Source organism: Sparus aurata, chromosome 1 (genome assembly GCF_900880675.1).
Source record: "Sparus aurata chromosome 1, fSpaAur1.1, whole genome shotgun sequence".
NCBI lineage: Eukaryota > Metazoa > Chordata > Actinopteri > Spariformes > Sparidae > Sparus > Sparus aurata.
Genome location: NC_044187.1, coordinates 13827547 through 13852310, shown reverse-complemented (window position 1 = coordinate 13852310; position 24764 = coordinate 13827547). Strand labels below are relative to the sequence as shown.

At 40.7% G+C, this 24764-nt stretch overlaps 2 protein-coding genes across 2 annotated transcripts; both read left to right on the top strand.

Annotated features, from left to right (window-relative positions):
- The first annotated feature begins 1964 nt into the window (after positions 1-1964).
- On the top strand, positions 1965-13812 carry ednraa (endothelin receptor type Aa). Its single transcript, XM_030433361.1, has 8 exons — positions 1965-2250; positions 3274-3798; positions 5620-5747; positions 8322-8520; positions 10008-10160; positions 10306-10439; positions 10668-10776; positions 11511-13812. Exons 2-8 carry the CDS (start codon positions 3331-3333, stop codon positions 11646-11648), a joined length of 1329 nt encoding a protein of 442 aa, XP_030289221.1. The 5' UTR covers positions 1965-2250; positions 3274-3330; the 3' UTR covers positions 11649-13812.
- A 4360-nt stretch (positions 13813-18172) lies between these two features.
- Positions 18173-24760, top strand: tmem184c (transmembrane protein 184C). Its single transcript, XM_030424654.1, has 10 exons — positions 18173-18777; positions 19868-19998; positions 20092-20128; positions 20214-20419; positions 21522-21596; positions 21701-21794; positions 21926-22038; positions 22207-22306; positions 22427-22598; positions 22701-24760. The coding sequence occupies exons 1-10, from the start codon at positions 18661-18663 to the stop codon at positions 23009-23011; spliced, it is 1356 nt and encodes a 451-aa protein (XP_030280514.1). The 5' UTR covers positions 18173-18660; the 3' UTR covers positions 23012-24760.
- Positions 24761-24764: the final 4 nt, after the last annotated feature.

Below are 24764 nucleotides of genomic sequence, written 5' to 3'. Positions count from 1 at the left end.
ATCAGCACTGACAGTATGAAAGGAACAAAAATCTCAGCGGTTAAACAGAATAAGGATTGGATAACACAGCAGAGCTATCTCACAGGATATTTCAACGAGCGCCTTCCAGTCAGATTGTGTTTGCATGTGTGCGTATGTGTTCACTATGTGTGCACGTATGTGTACGTCCCTACCTTCACCCAGATTTCACTTCCTTTCATCATGTGATGTTTCAGTCGAAGATACACTCGTGCATTCGTGTAACATCTGGTACATAAATCAAGTCTCTGCGACTCTGCGATGTGTCCTAATGCTATGTATTTGTGTTATCTGGATATGCAACATTATATCATCATGTATACAAAGTAACTCAGGTTGATACTGTTAGATATCTGTGCATAATTCACTTTCTATAGCCAGCATTTACATAAAAATATACTCTACATCCATAAATTGTCACACCAATGTGCCGCTTTGCTCTTCATTGGAACTGTTATTTTTGTAATCGTGAATTAATACACATTTTTGTTTTTTGCTTTATTGAAGTTCAATTTGAACTTGATTTTAATGGCGCAGTATGTAGGATTTGCAGGGATCTAGTGGTAGAACGAGAAAAAATGCAAAAGGCCCGATTTTGTTTGATTTGTCTGTTTTTGGATGCAACATGGCGGACCATCTTTGACCCTCTGTAGATATACAAGGCTCACAGTAAGGCAACGAAAACACGAAGATTCCTATTTTCAGATGATTATACACCAGTGGAAACATGGCTATTACCAACAAGATTAAAAAATATGGATATCAAATTATTTTTTGTCAATATTGCTTTCCATCTGTCCCTAAATCCAACACACTGGACCTTTAAAGCAATGCCAACAAAACCCTCAAACTGATTTTTACAGGTATTAATACATTTATTCGTTTAGTGTATTCGCTGGAGAATTGGGAATTTAAAAAAAACAAAAAACAATGATGCACTGAAATCATGCCAAGCTGGAGGAACATGGCATGAATTTTTTAATTGAGTGGTTTTCCCCTTTAAGCAGTCGCTGTGTCAGCTCTTTGGCGGTGGGGAAAGACAGATTGTGGTGACTTTGATAGCCCTCTTCCTGCTCTCAGCACACATCATGATAAATGGTCCATTTTGGAATCCATAATGGACGGAGATGCGGAGGCACTCTTCTCTCCTGACATTGAGCTGTCTTCTTCTCTCACTCGGGCATTTAGTCGTCTCGCAGAGCACACACTGACTGTCTGTTTGGGACGTGTTGTTTGTCCGATTTGTTTTTTTGGGCATGCGAGGGAAACTGCTTAATTTGATTTGACGCTGTTTTGACGTTTGGCACTTTGGATGTGATTGAAGGGAATGTTCATCTAGCCTCAACCACTCTTTCCCCTCTTGTGTAATTAACCACACAGCAATCATCCACATTTTTTTTACGGCTTATTATAAGCCTTTTTTAGAAAGCTGCTTCTACAGTTCACTTCTAGAGTGAGAAGTGGTCAGACCACCCACACGGTGGTTAGTCTGTAAAAGTAAAGGCTGCCTGATGGGTCGCTCCCATTTCCCCTCTCAGTCCCCCCCCTCTGAAATTAAGGAAGCGCAACATCACAGTGCGGACACCGACATCCTCGTGCCCTCCATCTAATCTCTGCTGCCTTCTCGTGTGAGGAAACAGTTGCATGTAATGTATACAAGACATAATGCGAGGCAGACAGGGGATTGAAAGAGAAGGGAGGGATTTAAGGAAAGGGGCAGATTGGAGGGGCGTTGGGCTCCCAGATGCCCCTGCCCCTGTGTGTGTTCGTGTGTGTGTGTGTGTGTGTGTGTGTGCTGCGGTGCCTTGGAGATGACTGTCAGCAGGCGGTGCCTCTGAGAGAGGAGAGAGAGGGGGGGGTGGTGATGTTTCCAAAGGGGGGCCCAGTCTGTTACCAAAGGGAGGTGGAGATTTACTATCCCACCCAGTCAAAGTGTCTCACTGGTGCTCTGACACACACACACACACACACAAATACACATGCGAGAGATACACACGGCTCCACACACTTACACACACACACACACACTCAGACAAACTCTCCACAGGAAACTCTGAGCCATAATGCGAAGGCACCTCAGAGCAGACGGGTGCATTGCTCAAACCAAGTGGGATACGGTGCGGCTTTGATAGTGCGTTAATTACTCATGTGATGTGATACAGATGTCTGGGGGCTTCAGCTGAAAGTTTGCCTGACGGTTTCCAAGGGGGCCAGGCAGACATTTTAGAAGAGGTAGGTGAAAACCAAACGTATTTATTATTTATGGATAGATCAGTTTGCGTGCTGTCACAGATCCCAGCAGTGTCATGCTGATGCTAAACTGTGATGCTACTTGAAGGGCTGGCTGCTAAATAGTTCTTTGTGTACTTGGTGACAGCTGGGACTTTGAACAGGAAGAACTCTGGGCTATAAGAGTTGCCTGTGCGGTGACATGATGAAAAGGGCTTCACTATCGATCTGACAGCTTGAAACTTTTGAGTTTTGTGGAATGAATCACTCTGATTTTGTCCAGAAAGTTTGATGGTTTTTGTTTTGTTTTTTGTTTTTTTCCTGTGAAGAGGCAGTAAAGGTATAGATATTCATAAAAATAAAAAAAACAACAACAACAAAGGTTTCAGAGGGAAATTTATGTTTGGCAGATTCTGACTTCCTCTGATTTTCATTTTAAAGCAAGCGTTGAAAAATGCAGACTGGAAATCAGCCCTGCAGCAGTTTCTGCTTCGGTACAGAAAGGACTTTGTTTTGTGACCACATGTATAAGCCTATCTAAACTAGAACCAGAGGGAGAGGGTTGAAAACTGAGGAGACCATCCTGTTGCAAACACACGCAAATGTGAACAGCATAAGGAGAAGTAAAGCCTCAGTGTGTAGCTGCAACATTATTGACACAAAGACATTACCGACAGCTCCTTCTTCCAGGAACGACTGAGAGCAAACAAGATGCCCAATGCGCTCTGCTGATGCCTCATCCATACTCTGACTGCCTGACTGTAACCAGTGCTGGCATCTCCCATCTGTGCCCCCTTGGCAAAAACCTTTTTGAAGTCTTGAAGAAGTTGTTTAACTTCCTCGCAGCGTTTGAAAGGACAGGAATGCTGTTTAACTTTCCTGTAATTGACATATTATATTCCTTTTTTGGTTCTAAGTGGAAGCAAAATGTGAAATCTAAGTCGCTGGCAGGTTTTTTTTTACCCCCCTAAATGTCTGAAAAATAACCAATTTTCCTCTTGTTTTTTTGTTTTCCTTCCCCACCAGTGATTCGTTGGGACAGTCTTTCAATCAGTGAAATCAAAGCGCAGAGTGTGTTCCATAATGGGCACCCCAGCTGCGCATATGTTGGTGCTAATGGCCTGTATGGCAGCCAGAGGAATGTGCCAGATAAACAGGGCTGAAGCAGACGAGCGCTCTTTCCCAGACGCTCTCGTCCACTCCACCCTCCAGTCTCCGGATTTCTACAGCACCCACAGTCCCAGTCCCAACCTGGGGGTCCAAGGGGCTGATGCTCAAGCTGTGGTATCTCCAAACAGATCTGTCGAGAAGACGTCGATGCGACATCCAATGTGCCTTGGAACACGTACTAAAATCCAGAACTACTTCAGGTACATCAACACCATGATTTCCATTTTGGTGTTTGTGGTCGGTCTGGTCGGCAACACCACCCTGCTGAGGATTATATACCAGCACAAGTGCATGAGGAACGGGCCGAACGCCCTCATTTCCAGTCTGGCACTGGGGGACCTTATGTACATAATCATCGGCATACCCTTCAATGTCTTCAAGGTACATTTTCTCACTCTCTTGGTGCATGTTTAATTAAAGTTTTGACCTTCTTTTCTTTTTTCCAAAGCCAAGCTCCTGAGTGACAGGTCTCTGTGTTGATATGATGAAATGCAGCAACAATGGAGGCGATACACTGAGATAAAGAGCAATATTGCAGACGGGAAAAGGGGGGCGGGTGTGTGCAAATAGACGGGAAAGTGCAATCAGTTAGACGTCGTTATCTTCCCTCGCGTGGGCAGATTAGTGATGAGAGGAGCAGGGATATGGCTGGCTTGAATAAACACGGGAATCAGGCCGTAGTCACACATGTCAGTGGCCTTGTAGTGACCTGGGACATTAGTCACTGACCCTTATCTAGAAGTTTTTTTATTTTTCCCCCCAAAAAAGTAGTCAGTGCTGCTCAAGTGATAAATCGCTTGTGGAGTTTGAGCTCAGTTCTTCATTAAAGCCCCATTCATCATGTTTTATCTAAATAAACGTGAGGGTTAAAAGTTTGAATACTGCAGTCCAAGTAACAGTCTGAATTTGTATGTCTCTCAGCCGCTCGTAAATAAGAGATTTGGCTTATTGTGTGTCTGTTTGTGAGCATTGCTGATGCTCACAAACAGACACACAATAAATGTGTTTAAGCCAGTCTGAGAGCTGATTTCAACTTGTGCTTTGAATTTTGGTGACTCACGACACATTTGTTTACTTTTGGACTAGGGATTGCATCTTTCTAATATGAAGCACTGAATGATGATATACAATGGCTGCAGCTCATGTCATGAAATAAGTAGTGTCGTGTTTTGTATAAATCATCTAGGAGGGATCAGTCAACCGGATCTTCCAAGGACATTACGGGTCGGGATGCCATTTTGCAAGTGAAAAAATTAGAACGCCACCTGGTTAGAATTAACTTGGGACTTTTTTTGGGGGGGAGGGGGGTGGGCACAGTGACTTTGTTGTCCGAGCAGCACATGTGCAAAAAGGAAACAGAGATCCTACCCGGGGAAAGGCGGAACAGTTTTTGCACAAACAAAGAAAGAGCGACGTCTGTAATATTGAGACCACGTTGAAGCCCCTTGTTCACTTCCTCGGGGCTGTGACGGAGTTCCAAAAATAATCAGCTCCCAACACACTAAGAGCAGAGACGTGGGCTCCTTTCCTCTCTGCTGCTCTGCTGTGCTCCTGGGAGAAACTCAACAAGGCACAACCGCAAGGAAACAATAGAGGACCAGGAAGCTCCTGCTTAAGCTTCAGCCTTGAGAAACTTGTTTAACTCAGGCTACAGTATGTTGCACTGAAGGAAAAGTGCCAAACACCACTCTGAAGGAAACGAAGGTCTCAAATCACATGACCTTCACTTATCAACCCAAAAGAATACAAAGGTTGTGGAAGTGGCTCTGAGATACTGGCAAGCATCATTGATTTTTAAAGTTTGTCAGTTTCGACGGGCTGTGTGTTTGCAGGAGATGTCAAAGCTTTGCAACGTTTAATCAGCTGATGAGCCCCACACGGTCCGTGTCAGACCAAACTCCCTCTGACGTTAAGATGGCGCTGAGAGATCTTTGATCTTTGCAGTAAAATTGTCTTACATAGATTTTTTACGCTGGTCAGAATGAATTCAGTACAAAAAATTGAGATTAATGGCTCCCTAATGGCTCATGAGACAAATCACTTCATTAGAAAAATTTACTCTGTGCTGCCAGGCAGTGATTTACTGAGAAAATGAAGTTGGTGTTGCATGTAATGAACGTCTGACAATAACTCTTACGAATGTGATTTGATTCCTTTCAGATGTGTTCATGTGACAGCTGTTGTATGTTCTTTTTCCACCAGCTCCTGAAGTCACGCTGGCCTTTTGAACACAATGCCGTTGGCCTCTATCTGTGCAAACTGGTGCCCTTCCTGCAGAAGGCCTCTGTGGGCATCACTGTGCTCAACCTGTGCGCCCTCAGCGTGGACAGGTCAGTGCTGTCACACTCCACGCTGTTTTTATTAAGCACCTGCACATTTGAAGGTCAGCTTTTGGCAGGCCAGAACAAAGATCTCTGTAATACTTTGTCTGCTAAAACTAGTGAATAGTCATTACGTAACCTTAAAAATAACTGCTTTTAAAAACATGTTGACGGTACAATCTCATGTAACGGGGTGAATGGTGTCTGTCACAGCTGTCATTTTTCTTTCTGCATTATGTAACTTTAGTGAGAGGGTGGGATCACGGCGTTACCTACATGTTTACTTCAAGATACATGTTTTCAACACATAACATTGTCATGACATAATGACTTTTGTTTGTAGTTAGCACCTACATTACATCTGAATAGTTGCTACAAACCTGGGATTTGTGTTTCCGACGGTGATGTTATGCTAAGAAACGGTGGGGGGTGCCAAATCTCACAAAATGCCGATTTCTACACAATGCTGCTTTAACAAACAATTAAATGCTTTACAATCCGTTTATTAAACTACTGTAAGGGCGTACAAACATCAGTTGCATCGGTAAATGACACAACTGATTAATCAATGATTTATAAAGCATTTCATTGTTGGTTGATGGCGAAATAAGTATTAACTAAAGATTTTTCCATTTACAAGTTATTAATGATGGTTATTATAAAGTGTTGCCACATAATTAAATGAAAGCAAAAATGCTTATTATAGATAATCTTATCATTTTGGTTTTGCACATGCGTTTGAGATTTGATGAAACATGAATATTAAAGGGTGCTCTATTAAAGGTACGACTCATTTAAGTCATGGAAGCTGTGGATTTCTTCGTGAAGGACCAGGTCGGATTTACCCTGACAGCCCACAGATGTGTCTTGATGTGCATCCTCGAGTGCCTCTCTCTGCTCGGCTAACAGAGCGCAACAGTAGCTAACATTGTTTAGAGTCTGCTAACGCAAACAAGCGCCTGGCCTCCAGCACGACACGGAAGCTCTACAGAGCTCCTTTAAAGGAGGATTTTTAGGAAATTAGGTCATTCCCCAAAACTTCTCTGGCATTATAACTGTTTCTTTTACTCGTAAGGACGGTTTTATTTGTGTTTGCTTTGTTTTATAGAGACAAAAAAAAGGAACAACCACAGGCTTCCCACTAAAGTTGCATGGTCTTGTAAAGCCGGTCCATGTTTGAAGTCATTTTGAAGCGCAGAGCATGGAAAATGTTCCAGATATTGTTTTTTTCCAGCATTAGAAAAGTGGATCCAATTGCACACAATTTGAGGAAGCAGTCAAATTACTGACAATCACACAAAAATTCGATTTGGTTTGGAAAATATGTCATTTTTAATTCGGTTCCAGTTTAATGAAGATTTGGTTAGCCGGGATGATGATCACTGTCAGGAAAATACTCAGTCAATCAATACTGATTCTCGCCGGGAGGTCTGTTTGTTGCCTCAGTGTTTGTAACTGCTGTGATTTCTGTGTGAGCTCTTTTCATAAGCAGCTCTTCACCCCTTTAATGGAATCATTTGGAGCCATTTATTTTATATGCAACATTAAGTGCAACATTAAGTGCATCATACGTGCGCTCACATGCTGTTAATGTTAAAAAAAAACTCTATCTTGATGGCAAGTTTACAAACAAGTTCCTTTTTTGATGGTGCAGAAATGCCCCCATGAATAAATGATGCCGATCATCATCTCACTTTTTGCACTAGACACAACTTAAGAGATAAGAGGCTTGCCTTCCTGCTCTGTAAAGGCTCCAAGGTTCAACCAGGCAGACATATTTAATGACCTCTATTATGGGAAAAACGCAGGCTGCAGTACTGTACAGTCGTGTTCAAGAGCAGATGCTCTCCATTTGTTTCCAGGAAATTTGTAGCATATATTCGTGTGTGTGTGCGTGTGTGTTTGTGTGTGCCGGTGTGTATTATGAGACTCTTTTGTATCTTTTCAATGTTGGAGGAAGAGAAAAAAGGTGGATGCATTACCACTTAGTAAAATATAAATGCCGCCATGTTGTTCAACAGAGAAATTCAAATGTGTCATGAAAAATATATTGTTTTTGCCATAAAATCTTGATGCAGGATTTTACTAAAACATTTCGACAAGTGGTTTCCATTAATGAAACAAACAAGCAAACAAGTATTCAGTGCACGGGAAACACAAGCCAACAGACAGACCCCTTCTGCCAACATGGGCCGGTCTGTTTGGAGGCTCCACAAAAATATAAATATTAGATATTTAAAATAAACAATTGATCATCTCGCCTCATCAATTCTTAACATTTTGATATTCTTTGCTGACTGAGCGGATTGTTGTGCTTGGTGTGCTGCCATGCATAAAGAAAGCGCTGTTAGCTTTGTCAGTCAGAGGAGACAAAGAAAATGATGACTTAACTGATTTCTATTTAATGATGGAGCCGTAACAGAAAGCAGCTGAACCGCAGCAGCCCTGTTTCAATAAACACTTACAAATATTTGTTATCTGTGTCTGCTGCAGTAACTCACTATGCCCTGATTGTGTTACTTAAATCGAATCAATTTATCATGTCTAATCCATCCTTTATGCCTGTGTGTCTGCCCGTCACAGGTACAGAGCCGTGGCCTCCTGGAGCAGAGTTCAGGGAGTGGGCATCCCTCTGCTGACAGTCATTGAGATTGCAACTATTTGGGTGCTGTCCCTCATCCTGGCAATACCGGAAGCTGTCGGCTTCGACATGGTCCACTTCGAATACGGCAACATATCCATGGTCACCTGCATGCTTAAACCCAAGAGTGACTTCATGTTGGTACGCTGTCATCCTTTTTTCTTATCATTTCTTAGATAAAAAAAAATGTTGTTAAACGCTTTTGTACCCCACATGTTTTGAGGCCAACATGTGCTGCGTGTACAAGTACAGCGTGTCAAGGTACTCACGTGGTAGGTCTGCAATAAGGAGACAAAACATTACTGGATCGGAGAGATAGGAAACCCATCTGCAGGAGGACTATTTAAAGTTTAAGTAGTCCTCCTGCAGATGGGTTTCCGCGAAAACTGAACCTCCACTATCTTAAAGTCTTAAAGTGAAAGTGAAAGCTCATCTTTACATTCCCATTGTCTAAAAAGCATGTTTGTTTGGAGTTGATGGGTGTTTTTGACAGCTCAGCTGGCACACTGATGTGCTATTTTGGTTTTATGTGAATGTATATTTAGAGCATCAGCATAGCAGTTCAATGAATGACATACAAGGTTTCCTGTTTGGACGATAAATAATTAAAAAGATGATTAGAATTCCAACCCACTAAGGATACTGTTTTGTATGTGCCACTCCCCTCAGATTCACTTTGCAATCCAGTGAGATGATTATTTGATACTAAAAACCATTCTGGGTGGAGTATCACTTTAAGAAATAAACCCCGTCTACTCACTCTCACCAAGTGATTGTGGCCTTTTTCACATCCTTGAAGCACATAATTGATTGCAGGCCAAGTGCAATTACTGAGGCCTGATCTGGGGCCTCAGGCTGAGCCACATATGTGCATCCATCCATTCCATATGCTCCAAACTGAGGTAATCTCTCTCAGATATCAGCGCAAACGTGGCCTCCGAACAGCATTATTTTAATAGCACACTTTCCTCTTCAAATAGTTTTTTCCCCCCAATGTTGAGCACATGAGGCCGAAGCTTGGAGTGGATCTACAAGCCTGTTTACCAACAGCAAAATATTGTTTTTGTTCTTGCTTTTTTCAAATTTGGGTATTTTCAAAGAGCATATTTACGATGATTTTTAAACCACAGAGAGCCAGATGGGCCAGAAGTGGCTTGTTTGCAGACACGACATGGAATGCACATGTAGCACTCGCATTAACTGCAGAGGCACTGGAGTGAAGGGTTAGAGTGGCGACGGTTTAGGTCTGGGTCAGGCGGAGTTACAGAAGACTCTTATCACCAAGCAGTGTTGTGTAAAAGTACCCAAAAGGCATACTTGAGTAAAAAGTAAAGATATTGTGTTAAAATGTAACTTTTACTCAATCAAGTATCACACATAGAAGTGATACTTGAGCGAAAGCGTCAAGTATCTGATATTGCAAATTAGATACATTTATTTTGAAATGCTACTTTGGCTCTGATGCAGCATGTAATCTGCAAAGTAACTAGTAACTAAACTTATCAAATAAATGTAGAGAGGTAAAAAGTTCAGCAGAAAGTGTGACTACTGACGTTACATTTTATCACTGTTACCAGGTAAACTTCAACTCGTCACTTAATGCTTCCCGTTTGCTTGTTCACCTGTAGTTCTATCAGGATGCAAAGGACTGGTGGCTGTTTGGCTTCTACTTTTGCGTACCACTGCTCTGCACAGCCGTATTCTACACTCTGATGACTTGCGAGATGCTCAACCACAGGAATGGCAGCATTCGGAAAGCCCTCAGTGAGCACCTCAAGCAGGTAACTTTTTAAGGGAGTTCAAATGACTCCACAATGGCTCACCCAACAGTGTGCAGTACATGGCTTTACCACCAATCTCTCCTTGACACAAACGTCGTCATCTCCTCTCTAATGGTTGAATAAAATCTCTCGTCTGTCTCTGCAGAGAAGGGAGGTTGCCAAAGCCGTCTTCTGCCTCGTTCTCATCTTTGCCCTCTGCTGGTTCCCGCTGCACCTCAGCCGGCTCCTCAAGTGGACCATTTACGCCCCGAAAGATACCTCGCGCTGTGAGCTCCTCAAGTAAGTTTACTGGTAGAGCAACCCTCTCATGTAACAGAAGTTACATAAAGGTGCAATAAGTGAGAGCTTTTGTTGAAAACGTTGGAAAATTTACTAAAAGTATTGTAATTCATGCAACACTCCCCTGGTGCTTTGAGTCAGGACCGCTAGCCGCACAGCTAACTGAAGAATGAAAAATTATAAATTATAAAAATTATAACCAGTCTGTCTTCTGTTTTCTATTTTCAGTTTCCTGTTGGTCCTGGATCATCTTGGTATAAACCTTGCAACAATCAACTCCTGCATAAACCCCATCATCCTCTACTTCGTCAGTAAGAAGTTTAAAAACTGCTTCAAGGTAAAGTACCTCCCGACAGCAGCTGGATATTAACGCATGTAACACACTCGAGCCTCACGCGTTATCTCTCTCCACTTCGTATTTAGTCTGGCCAGTAAAACAAACAGGGAACTCAGGCCCGAGGTCTATGACACACGGGCTGGGGACGGCAATGACATTCCATGAGCCGCATGTAAAAGCATTCTGGTGATTTATGTATTCCTTTTGTATGGCTGAGGTCACACACTGCAAACTTCTGTCAAATGGAGCTGAGGTGGAGATAAACCATGCCTCAAGTTTGCACGTTACCAGAGTTGTGGGAGGGAGGGTGGGGGAGCAAACGAGGGAAAAAAGCTACACACAGCTACAGCCGCAACCTCGCCTGTCAAAAGATAGAGAGATCTGACTACCGGCCCCTCTAAATCAGGCTAATTAATGTGTGATACCAACCTGGAAGTCCCTGCCCTTGGACAAAAAAATAGTTGAAATAATAGCACAAAGCCACATTAACTTTCAGCCACTTTTGGCTTTTGTACAGATTAAACAAGCATGACAGCACATTCATTTGTCAGTTTTAGAAGTGCTGGTAGGTAGGCTAGGCTAGTCATTTCCCCCTGATCCCAGTCTCTATGCTAAGCTAAGCTCACCATGTCTTAGCTGTAGCACACAGATATTTAGGAATGATATCAAATAATGAAACGTATTTTCCATCATTTTTAATTTTTTCTCCCCCCCCCCTTCACATGTCCATGAAGTCGTGTTTGTGCTGCTGGTGTTACTCTGACAACCAGCTGAGCAGCATCGGACCCATGAATGGTACCAGTATCCAGTGCAAAAGCCCCGAGCCCAACAACCTCCACACCGATCGAAGCATCAGGAAGTACAGTGACTGATCTCCCACATGAGGAATGTTTTCAAGCTCTTCCATACACCCAACGGCTTATACAATACAACCAATGCTCATCCTATTATATATACACAGAAAAGCACTTTTTCAGACCATAAACGCACATCCCTAAGACCACTGAAACAACATACAACCCCAGCAGAGCATGGATGAGGAAGAGGAACAAACAATGGGTTTTGGGTGTGCAATGCTCTGAAGTTGCCCAGTCCTCTCAGCGGGGCGAAACTTCCTAACATAAACTTCTTGCATTCCCACACCCACGGACAGTGATGCTGTAGCGTGAGAGAAGAAGAGGTAGGGCGGGATGAGGAGGAGGAGGAAGAGGAGGAGGAGGACTCTTTAGCAGGAAGCAGCTGAATGGTGACTATAAATTACTCTCAATCAGTAGCTGAGCACGCTATTCCTGTAAAGGGCAACACTACTGGGAAGGATGCACAAAGCTACAGGAAGGAAAAAGCAGACTGCATGCTGTCAGAGGGAATGATGGCAGATGAGTGTGCGCTGTCCCCAGGAGTTTCAGTGACGGTGGAAAACAGGAAGGCGTGTTACTGACTGGAGCAAATATTCATTTTTTCCATCAAACATGCGAGTGGTTTTACAGTGTATCCTACTCACACTACGTCGAGCTACCTTGTGTTATAATTGCAACAATGTTCTCGAGTGAATTGGCTTTATGTTTGACCCCTTTACAAGAATGTTCTATACTTTATCAGGAAAAGGGAGAAAATATCTCTGAACAAAAATACATTTTTTTTGCTTAATCGGGATCCACAGAGCTTCTTACTTCCGGTTAGTGATCAACAAACGAACAATTTCACAACAGAATCACGTCTGGTGTTAGAAAAAGACAAAAATATACGCAGGAACAAAATCAAGTACAGGGTTGTAGATTTAAGAGTGGAAAGGTGGAAGTCTGTATTTCCATAGCACTTGTCAGGCAAATGATAAATATGAGGTGATGCATTATGACAGGTGTGATATCACCAGAAATGGACAGGAATGAACTTTTTTTCTGAACACTGTGAATTTTATCAGTTATAACCAAAGGCAATTGTGACTTTTATGCTTGTATAACCCGTTAAATATATACAGTATATAAATATATAGTGCCCACTTTTATAAAGTGTTATATTGCAGTGAGAATATTATTTTACTCAGACTACATTACCTGTGTAATGACAAGGGCAAATGAGTTGTTAATGGTGGTAGTACACTCTCCAAATATTAATAGTTGGATATTTTGGAAAATATGCTCAACTGTTTTCTTGCCAAGAGTTAGATGAGAACACCGATAGCACACTCATGTCTGAACTAACTATTTAGTTACAGCCACCGATGGTTAGCGTAGCTTAGCATAAAGGCTGGAACAGAGGAAACAACTAGCCAGGCTTTGACAAAATCTGCCAGCACTTATAAAACTGACTAATTAACATTTCGTTTTGTTTGTTTAAAGCATAAGAAAAAACAAAATGTAAAGTGGCAATTTGTATTTCTTAGTGGTAAGCTACAGCTAGTTAGCTAGCCCTTTTCCAATCTTTATGCTATGTAAAGCTAACTAGATGCAGTTTGTAGCTACCCGGCAAAAACAAGATTTAACATATTGATTGATGAGCTTTAGAGGTGTTAGCAGGCAGATTTTTTGTACATTCAGCAGAGCCAAGCTAGCGGCTTCCCCCTGTTTTACAGCTTAATGCTAAGCTAAGCTAACCGTCTGCTAGCTGTAGCTTCACATTAATGGTCAGACATGAGTGACGTATCATTTTTTTCATCTAACTCTTAGTAAAAAAGTGAAAAATTGCATTTTCCCAAACTATTTAAACTAATCTTCTTATGTGGAAATGTTATATTCAGCTGCCAAACAACTATACTGCCTTACGCTATTTGATATGTGAAGACATGTAAACCTGATGTGTGTTTGAATGTGTGTTAGCATGTGTGTGAGTGTTGTGTGTATAATGACTTGCACTTCTTCAGTTGGACTGTTTTGCACACTTGTGTAGATAGGAAAAGGCAGTGTCTGTACAGTATTATTTTACCACTATACATCGAAGCAGTTGATAATGGAATTCATATGATTGTTTTCATTGGTTTAACATGTTGACCTCATGCTGCTGCTTATGCCAATAAATCAATTTCCATCTCCGCTGTAAGGAACAAGGAGGCTTACTTCACCATCATACTAATATTGGGTTCTCTGGGAAGTCGAGGGGGCCCCTTCTGTTTTTCATCTGCGTCTGTGAGAAAGAGGCGTCTGGGAGTGATTTGAAGCACACTGTGACCTGCTTGGCAACTGAGCCCTTAGGGTTGCTAATGTCAGCGGAGAGGATGTGAACAGCGTGGACGATGGGAATTTGATACATATAACTCACTCCTCATCTGTGTTGCCAAAAGAGTCTCGAGGAGAGCAAAGTTTCACCATTACTTATCCGTGTTTTGCTTTGATGTGGCAGGATTATATACATTTTTCCCAAAAACTATTTTATAACAGTCTTATGTAATCAGAATTTTATCTAATTTAAAGCAACACAAACACATTTCAACTTCTGTTTCTTTTATATAACAAGCTTTTTTTTTTTTTTTTCTTATGTCTTGCTGCATTATAAAAAACACTAGTTGTATAGAGACAGAGACCGTGGCAGCTTTTCGCCATTCAGTGTCAGGTTGTTTGTGACTAAAAGTCTCATTAACTAAGGATTACGCTCTCTGTTACTCTTGAAAAAGAGAAAATTACCAGAGCCAAAGTTGAAAAACACCCAGAATCAACACAACAATCTTCGCTGCCATGGCTTTATCGGACGTTGGCCTGTTATTTGTTATCAGCGGGTCAGCGATAAGTCTAAGCCAGGTCATAAACTTTATGAAACCAGTTCATATTCCTCATATGAAATCATGTCCCAATAAGGTTCCAGTAACCCTGAAGAATATACAGAACTTCTCCAAGCTTTGGTTGCTGAGATATAACATTTCACAGTTTAATGAAGTAGAGAACAAAAATTGAGACTAAAAAAAAAAAAAAAAAAGAAAAATCTTATTGAAATATAGCCCATCTTTTCTGGGAAGTGAGAGAGAGAAATCCGACGGTATGAAGGAAGTGAGGGAGAGCTCTGTGGAATTTGGTGGGAACCTTGTTTCTTGCCAGTAGTAAATTGAATAAAGCTGAAAAACAAATAATGACGGATCCCAAAGGTCCAAAGTGCTTCCTCATGCAAAGTCTATTCGGATTTGGTTGATGATACAATAAATAGGTTCAAGGCCAATCAATGTACGTAGCAAAGACAATGGAAGGTGGCTTCACAATAAGGCATTTTCTCTTAGGACATAAATAAAAGCTTGATTTTAATGTAATTCTTGACAGGATACTTATGATATGAAAACAATGATTATAGTCCATTACTTTAGATATGAGAGGACTGTCAAAGGATTGTCAGTGCAAATAATGTTGTTCTTTTTTTCACATACTTCTTCCAGTCCTTGTTGTGTTTTTGCTGTTTTTCGTTACTGTTTTTTCTGTATCAATTTTAGAAAAGGTATGTCAGAAATACAATATGTTATATATATTTTAATCTAACTTAAATAATTTCAATTAAATTAATTCAATAAAAATAAGAGAGAAGGTTCCAAGATTCCATTGCCACTAACTTCCAAGTCAAGGCTTTAATCAATATCAATCATGTTCTGGTATAACATATGTAGATATCTTACAGCATTTGTAAGCCAACAAATCCGTCTTAGAATTTCACATAAATTGTCACATAAAAAATGATCAGATTTACATTATCAATTCATGACCTATAGTGAGCAAGTTTGGTTTCAGCAAAGATAGATTACTAACCAGGCAAAGTGGACAACTGACCCCCAAAGCCCCTGGTTTGTGCTAAATTAACTTAATTTATTCTTTTTAAATATGCAGCAATAAGGCACAATGTTAACTGGCATGACAAGAATTTGCTCTTGAGGCCCTGTCTCAAAGAAGATACATGTGTTAAAATCATATTTTATTTGTATTGTTTATTGTCACGTCATTGTCATAATGAAGTAAATATATGTATTACAAATGATTATTTAAACACTAATGCAAGCAAAAGGGTGGATGAAGTTAGTAGTGTAGGGTGTGAAGAGAGGGGAGGAAGAGGAGATCTCAACTGGACTGGCTGCTACTCTTGCCTTCATGCATGGAGCACATGAGGCCTTCAGGTTCAGCCACTGCATACAGGGAAAAACAGAGCAGCAAGCAGCACAAGCAAAGAGATGAGTCATCACAAGAAGTGCAGGTTGATGAATTAATCCCTTTTTTAGTGAAATTAGCATACATCTTTTCTAATCCCAGGTAATATTTCAGCATAGACAGACTGTACAAAATACAGAGAGAGTGGGAAGACAAGGGGGCTATTGAGGGCTAACCAGCTCCATTTGTCCCTGGGGTCCTTCACCCAGCAGGCTAATCAGGCCAAGAGTGTCATTCAATGTCAATCAGTGAAGCACTTTTGTCGTGACCTGTGCTAAAAGGATAAGTCTGGTGATTTTTACATTTTCATAATTATTAAAAAATCCATTACAAGACCAATACCACATATCTGGCAGGTCATAAACGTATACTTGTTAACTATGGCTAAATCATTTCATAAAACATCTGCATTAAGTCTCAGCCAAATGTGTAAATATGTCTATGTTTGGCACTATTATCAGGCCAGATTCATCCGCATTTAAGGCTTCACACACACAGACCATACTTGACAAAAAATGCAACTGACTAATACTAATACTTCAAATAGACTCAGAGTAGCATAAAGTGCAGCTTTAACTCTTGCTTTTAAATAACTACTGATCGCACTGTTAAACTTCGAAGAGCTGCTTACGTCACTTGAGTTGTTGTTCAGGAACAGATGAACTGAAGCGAACACCCTCAGTGAATCTGAACATTTCCTCACACAAAGGCCTATGGCTGACGTATTAAGATAAATAAGTAATTGTTGAACAATTGCAGACTTGTGTATTCCTCCGACAAAGGAGGTGCACTTTGGCTGATACATTATATCTCAGGAATCAGACAGTGTGTCTCCTCCTTTGTTGTGCATTGATTATTAGTATTCCTCAGACCTATCCATTCTGCTTATCGCCTCTGCGTTTCCTGCAAGGCACATACTGTACGAGTTACTTCACCCTTCAGTAATGGCGATGATCTAGTGAGACATAATGGACGCCACATCCTTTATGTAAAATCTGTTTTGGGTCTGATCAAACACAGCATATGTTTATCTACCCTGCCCTTACATTGCTCTACCCTGTATGCTACTTTGCATGGCAATCCCTCCAAGCTATCCACCGTGGCACTCGCTTGCACGACTTGTGGCAAAGACTATCTCTAATTCATAAAAGCCAAAAGGATCAATTCAAAATTCATGAACAATCTGTCCTGCTACAACCAGTGATTTCTGTGACTGTGGGGCAGTGAAGACACGGTGCAACAGAAAGGAAAAGTTCTGCCTCCCCTCATTTTACAGGAAGACACACAGGCACAGGCACACATGCAGTGATGCTCGCGCACACACTCATGCACGGAAAAGCAAAAGGTGAAAAGGAGGTTCTGATGGGTGTTCTTAAGATAGCTTTGTTAATGCAGGGTTTAGATTTAACAAACAAAAACAAAAATAGATTTTCTAATATAAACCTTAAAACAGGGAAATTACTAATGAAGTTGTGCATTAATTTATTCAGTGTTTTTTTCTGAAGAGAGTAAACAATGGATGGTTATTTTGCTCCAAAAGCAGGTAAATCTGACAGTTGACAGCATCATTGTGAGGTTTTATTCTATGAGAAACATACTTTGCTTGCTTTTTAACAAGAAAAGTGCAGTTGTAAATACTAAAATGAATGGCTGAATAGCAATTAGCTGCTTCAGTTTCAGGGTCCTGATATTGTCCATACTGGCTCCTTGTTTATTGTATGTTTCAAGTGGGGTAATACATCATTTAGAGATACTGAAATTGACAAATTTTCAGCACATAACTGTTTATCCTTGTCTTTGAAACTGGCAAGACTCAACTTGGGCAAACAAAATAAGAATTATCTCATATAATTGTCTGACATTTTGTACTTGAGTCTAGATTTGCAAATATGGACAAGTCTCTTGTCAAAATAGACAAAAAACAAAAACAAAAACAAAAACAACTTTATCCATAAATCAACTTATTGGTAGCTCAAACAAAAGGTCATACTTTTACAAGGTCTGTTTAGTCTAAAATCTATAAAACAGTTTTGGAAAGAGCATCTTGGAAAGAGTCTTGTTGTCTTCAAACTACTGATACTACAATTAATTTTAGTTGGACATAATGTCCTAAAATTGTTATTTCACATTGCCATCTGCTGGAGAGAGCACAGATTATATGGTCAATGACAATGCAGAGCAACCAAACTAGCCACAAGTCACTTCAGGGCGGATATAAATCTCTCTTTACCGATTGGCTAACTGCCTCGACCCCACCAATCGGATTCTAGACTGTAGGCGGGACATCTGACGGCATCAACAGGAAGTACCAACAGCAAATACTTTTGTGGAAACTTTTACCAACGCAAACCGTCTTATAACACTGTAAAGTGTTCATTGATCTAGCGAGTCGATTGATATATTAGCCGGGAGTTTCATTGTATCGCGCCCGACGTTGAGATACTCTCAGCGGTTCCGGTGAGGATCGACTGCTTTGTTTGTTTACATGGTGAAACAGATGACAAGCTAGCAGTTAGCAACCTAGCTCCATTAAAAACGAGTCATATGAGCTGGTAATTATCCAGCACATTTCTCCTCATGAATGAAGCTTAACACGAGTGGTAGGAGCAAAGTGCGTGTACACAGCTGAAGGTTTATCTTTGTTCGAGGTGAGTTGTTGGAAAGTGTGATAATGAAATGCTAATGTTAAATGTGTCGAGCGTAAGACGAGAGAAACTGTGTTGTCACTGAGCCTGCGGCCAGTTTAAAAGGCCCGAAGGCGTCTTAATGCAAGATGCCTTGTTCCTGTGGGAACTGGAGGAGATGGATCCGGCCGCTGGTCGTCGTGCTGTACATATTGTTGCTGTTGATCGTCCTGCCCTTGTGCATCTGGGAACTGCAGAAGTCAAAGGTCAGTCCGAACTTCGGATGTTTATGATTAACGACTAATCGATTCATCGCCGTTAAGAGTTTAACCGATTCAAAATGTCTTAATCGACAATCAGAGACAGGCGCTCAATGACATGTTGCTTAATTTGGATTCTGGGAGCCCTGTTGGTTCAACACAGTGGTGAATGTAACCAATGACATTTTGTAAACAAGTACTACACATTTTGGGAACTTGTACTTGTACTTTTAATAACATTATATTCATTTTTACATACGTATAACAACGTATAACAACACTATTACATTTCAGAGAAGAATATACAATCCTATTTTTACTTCATTTCATTTATGTAAGAACAGTAGCCACTGATCACATTTATGGAGTCACATTAGTGATATGATTATGACGGCACATAACTGTTTATCCTTGTTGATTATGTCCGTAACTGAGTCTTTGAAGTCTAAATATTCTTCTTCAACACGTGACAAGAGGATCTGCCAGTTTGAAATGGTCCTTAACTTAGTCCTTGACATTAAAATAAAATATAAAAGTAGACAATAAAATACAAATAAATAATAAAATAGTAAAGTATACAATCTGAAATATATACAATAAACAATGAAATGGTTGTAGCGTTATAAGTGAAATGAGATTGAATAGTTATATTGTTTGTTTTGTTTTATAAATAGCCAAATGAGTCCGATAATCAGGGGGAGGAGTTGTACAGTTTAATGGCCACAGCCACTGGAACAGGCTGCACACACCGCGGCGCATGCGCACATTGATCAACTGTAAAATGCTATTCAAGCATATAACCATATTCATAACATATCGATATAACAGGAGTAACAATTCTGCTTGTTATGTGTATAGTTACTTTTTATACATTTTGGTGACAACCCTTTTGTACTTTTCCTTTAAAGACTGGTCTTCTCAAATTAGGTACTTTTAAAAGTTGTTATGCTATTTTCCTTGAATTAAGAATCGAAATACTTCTTCCACATCTGACTTAATATCACATGTAGATAAAAGTCAAAACATTTACTAATTTTCCCCGACTTTAAATGTGTATTTTGAACTGTGTTGGCTGTCTCTTTCCATGTAATGACAGGTTGGCACTCACAATAAAGCATGGTTCATCGCTGGGATATTTGTCTTCATGACCATACCCATATCATTATGGGGCATCCTCCAGCATCTGGTTCACTACACTCAGCCAGAGCTTCAGAAACCCATCATCAGGTAAAGATGTCAACAGTCATGCCATCCACAAACAAGAGTCTGAAACTGTTTGTTTTTTTAAAGTGTTTGCTTTTTGTTGTCGTTTTTTTGTAGGATATTATGGATGGTCCCGATCTACAGCTTGGACAGTGTGAGTTTTGTATTACATAATTAAAGCCATAGATGCATGCATGATTAAAGAATGCCCTGTAATCCTTCTCTTTTCCCACTCGCAGTGGATTGCACTGAAATACCCCGGTATTGCCATTTACGTGGACACATGCAGAGAGTGCTACGAGGCCTATGTCATCTACAACTTCATGACCTTCTTGCTTAACTACCTGGAAAATCAGTATCCCAGCCTGGTGATGATGCTGGAGGTCCAGGAGCAGCAGAAACACCTGCCCCCTCTCTGCTGCTGCCCACCCTGGCCAATGGGAGAGTATGTTTCCTGTTCAGTTATACCACCTTTACAACAAGGACTTAGAAACAATCTGTGTAGCACCCACCTAACTGTGTGGCAGCCAACATGGCGCACAGCTATACAAATACTTATGCTGCCTTCAACACTGGTGTAGTTATGTATTACTCAAAAGAAAAACAGCGACTGTCCAGATTACTTGCAGAGGAAGTACATGGCGTGTGTAGGCGGTCTGGCCTTCTATGGTGAAGTCTTCTTGAGTCGAAACACGTAGGCGTGTCTATTAAGTTAAAAAAGGATTTTTAATATGATCAGAGTGCCTCAGATTCTAAGTCAGACTGCCCACACACACCATGGACTTTATTTGCAAGTAAGCTGGACGGACACTGTTTTTTTCATTTTTTACTGGTACTTGACCTTTACCCTGATCCTTGTGGAGCACCTGATTTTTTTATATCTACATTAAACCATTTTCAGCCCCGACCCAGAGCCACACTCACCTTATTTTTTTATATGTTCTCAAGTAAAGTCATATTTCTTTACCCTCGTCTTGAAATACCCACAACTAGAGATCTATCTGACTTTTCAATACTTTTATGGATTTAGCGATTTTTTTCTTCTTGCGTAAATGAAGGATTGCAACATTATCCATTTGACTTTATTTGATTCAAACTATTGTTTGAAGAAAAGAAACAAACAAAGGAAAACTACTGAGAGATAGAGATGGAAGTGAGTTTTTATTTTTTCCCACAGCGAACAAAGTAAACAAATCCATGACTGTCACCAGCTTCAGATTAGCTTTTTCAGGCAACATCCATAATTGGTTAAAGTGCTTGTGTGCAGTTGGAGCTTTTCCTGTTGACATGAGTTGTTCTCCTTTTAAAACTGTAAAGAACAAATCGATGAACTGGCTGAAGGCCAGCAGCAGAAGCAGCAGCCTGATGTATTAGCTTTGTATTTTATAAAACTGCCCTGTCAAAATCTAAACCACGACAGTATTGTCACATTAGCATGTGGATACCACAGACCATTTTTACCAAGTTTTTGTGGAAAATTAGGAGATTTCACACATTTTGATGTTGTTAACAGGGTTAAAATCTAATAACTTTATTTTCTTCTGCAGGGTGTTACTGCTGAGATGCAAACTGGGAGTGTTGCAGTACACAGTGGTGAGACCAGTCACAACGGTGATTGCCTTGTAAGCAAGCTCAGCTCTTCATTCTCCTCTTCCCTTTAACACCAATCACAGCATTTTGTTCTCTGTGTTGATGTCCGCTGTGGCCTTTTTGTTCTTCTGCACAGGATCTGTCAGCTGTGTGGCGTGTATGATGAAGGCAATTTCAGTTCGAAAAACGCATGGACGTACCTGGTCATCTTCAACAACATGTCACAGCTGGTAATACTGCTACATCTGAATGTAACGGGCCTCAAGTAAGGACTGTAGCTTACTTTATGGCCTGGGAGTGTATTGACAGATAAAATGGAGGTACATGTTTGTCCCTCTCTAACAGTCCTCTCTTCATCTAGTTTGCCATGTACTGCCTGGTGCTGTTCTACAGGGCTCTGAGAGAAGAACTGAGTCCGATCAAACCAGTGGGCAAATTCCTATGTGTGAAAATGGTGGTGTTTGTCTCTTTCTGGTAAGTCTTTGTGTTCAAAATTCTGGACATATCTGAAAACGCACTTCCGCTGTATACATTGTATATGTTGGTCGAGTACGCTTGCAGTGTCTTCCATTTATGTACATAGACAAAGGCATCAGATCATGTGGAATCTTCTGACAATGTTTATTTGGTAAACTCTTCCAGGCAAGCTGTGTTCATTGCTTTGCTGGTGAAAGTGGGCATTATCTCAGAGGAACGTACGTGGGACTGGCAAAGTGTGGAGGCTGTAGCGACTGGCTTACAGGTAACTTTAAGACTATCTAGTTAAGAATTACCAATGTGTTAGAATAACTTTGTGTCCCGAGTTTGATCTTTAATATGTCGTTTATTTAACCATATGGGCTCTCCATTGTTTTTTCCTCAGGATTTTATCATCTGCGTGGAGATGTTTCTGGCAGCCATCGCCCACCACATCAGCTTCACCTACAAGCCTTACATCCAGGAGGCTGAGGAGGGTTCCTGCTTTGACTCGTTCATGGCAATGTGGGACATCTCTGATGTCAGAGCGGACATTTCCGAACAAGTCCGCAATGTTGGTAGGTGCCTCCGAGCTTAAGCACTGGTTGTGTATTTTAAGTATCTGGCGCATTGTGCAACATCAAGAAAGATAGTTAAGACTATTTTGTCTTTATTGACAGGGAGAACAGTCATGGGTCGTCCGAGGAAGGCCTACTTTGACGAGGCTGGGAATGATGGGGAGCGATCTGGCCTGCTCGCTTCTGCCTCCCAAGATGCCATCACAGAGGCGGCATCCAACCCCATATCACCCAGAGGTCAATACGAGGGCCTGGGCAGAACCGTCGCACCGCATTCTTTGTCAGCTCCAGCTGGGCTCAGCTCGGCCCCGTGGGATGAAGGATATGAGGCTGAACCTGAAGTAACGGGGGAAGAGGAAAGGACCAACCAAACCAAAGAACCAACAGATGCAGATCTCATCGTGATTACCTAGCCTATCGTTAAGGCTGATGTCATAAACAGACTCTCAGACAGGGTTGGGCAGGACCCAATTACTGCCCCGCCTTGTTCCTTTAGACACTACTGTACGGATGCAACATTAAATAAAACTGTTGTTTGAAAGGACACATCAACACAGTGATAGTGAAAGTTGGCCAACAAATGCAAAACCAGATGGACCTCTCTGCCGGTGACAGCTCCAAGAATGTTCAGTGAGGTTATGGCACTAAACGAATCGTAGACAACATGCATTTTAGGCTGTTATCGTTGTACTGGTGAGTTATATGGCTTAGTTGGCTCTGCTAGAATGGTTTTTATTTCATTATAATTGAGATAGACTTTCGGTGAATTTAAACATGCGCCCCTATGAGCACACTTCTCTTTAAAGAAGCCAGCCTCTGTGCTGATGTATTTCTTTAAATGAGAATCCACATAAAGCCTCCTGCACTATTAGGGAATCATGCATGTGTATCCCTTCCTATTAGGGAATTATTACACATTTTCTTTGTGTCATCTCACTCATATCATGATCTATTGAAGCCCTGAGAGGCAAGTATGGATGGAAAAAAATAGCAAATATTCTGGTGATCCATTTTCAGATAGTTTTTTTTCATCTGTGAAAGCAGTGAAATAACCTTTTTTTTTTTTTTTTTGCCAGGATCATTTTACATTTTACATATGTGAATAGGTGAAAAAAAAAAGGTTTTTGCAGGTTAATCTTGGTTCACTTTGCCAAGATCATTTTTCAAATTGTTTCTTTAACAGATTAAAAAAAAAAAGTTCTCATTCATTTTTCGACTTGTCAGATAAACTTCTAAAATACCGGCTTTTTTTTTTTTTTTTTCTTTTTCTTTTTTTTTGCTCCGTGTCTTTTGTTTATGTTGATTTCAGAGGACAGCGGTTGAAAAGAGCACTCTCAAAATGCAAATCTACTAAACTAAAGCACATAAGATGTCCAGAATCCAGAATCTGTTTCTTTGTTTCAGCCTGCAGACAATCCATACTCCTGAGGGAGGGAATGGAAAGATCAAAGCAACACATTTCTGACCCGCACAGTTAAGAGTTAGGCCGGAGCTGTGCCTGCTGATAGATGTGTCCTGACCGACAGTGTGACATCAATACAGAATCAGTAGTAATAAGATGTATTTCTTAAGGGTTTGACTAGATGCTGCAAGTACAGTACAAGTATTAAAACAACGTTCTTTTATTTTTCAGTATGAAACTGTACAATCTTGGCTCCACTGCATACAGCTCACTCTGTAGTGTTTAATAGAAATGCATTCACTAGGTCTTCTCAGATGCCTTGTTCTATGTGCCGTGGAACTAGTTCATCCACTTCATCAAGTTATATTCCAGGTCCAGTTTTTCTTTTACCATTAGCTTTTTATTCACATCATTTGATGAGATGTTGTTCATCGTTTTTAGCCTTCAAGCTTGAATAACTGCAGCTACAGCACCCTAAGCCATTTACTTTTCCCCAAGCTCTTTTTGTCTTTGAGACTTCCATTGGATTCGTGCAGGGATATTTACACGTTTAATGTACAGTGTAGGATATAGGATGGTGTCATAAAATGCATAAATGTATCAAGTCAACAGCATAATCATCAAGTCCAGCTAGAGAATGTTGCATTGCCTTACAGGATTTTATTTTTCTAAATAAAACTGACGGGATCATATCAGAGCTGATGTCAATGTTCCACATTTCAATTTCTGACAGCATCTTCAATAAATCAGATTAACTACATATT

Excerpts from the sequence above, each read along its gene's own strand:
- ednraa (XM_030433361.1), top strand. The coding sequence starts at position 3,331 with ATGGGCACCCCAGCTGCGCATATGTTGGTGCTAATGGCCTGTATGGCA. Across the intron at positions 5,748-8,321 it reads TGCGCCCTCAGCGTGGACAG|GTACAGAGCCGTGGCCTCCT; the intron begins GTCAGTGCTGTC and ends TGCCCGTCACAG. Across the intron at positions 10,777-11,510 it reads AGTTTAAAAACTGCTTCAAG|TCGTGTTTGTGCTGCTGGTG; the intron begins GTAAAGTACCTC and ends ATGTCCATGAAG.
- tmem184c (XM_030424654.1), top strand. The coding sequence starts at position 18,661 with ATGCCTTGTTCCTGTGGGAACTGGAGGAGATGGATCCGGCCGCTGGTC. Across the intron at positions 20,129-20,213 it reads CGATCTACAGCTTGGACAGT|TGGATTGCACTGAAATACCC; the intron begins GTGAGTTTTGTA and ends TCCCACTCGCAG. Across the intron at positions 21,795-21,925 it reads TCAACAACATGTCACAGCTG|TTTGCCATGTACTGCCTGGT; the intron begins GTAATACTGCTA and ends CTCTTCATCTAG.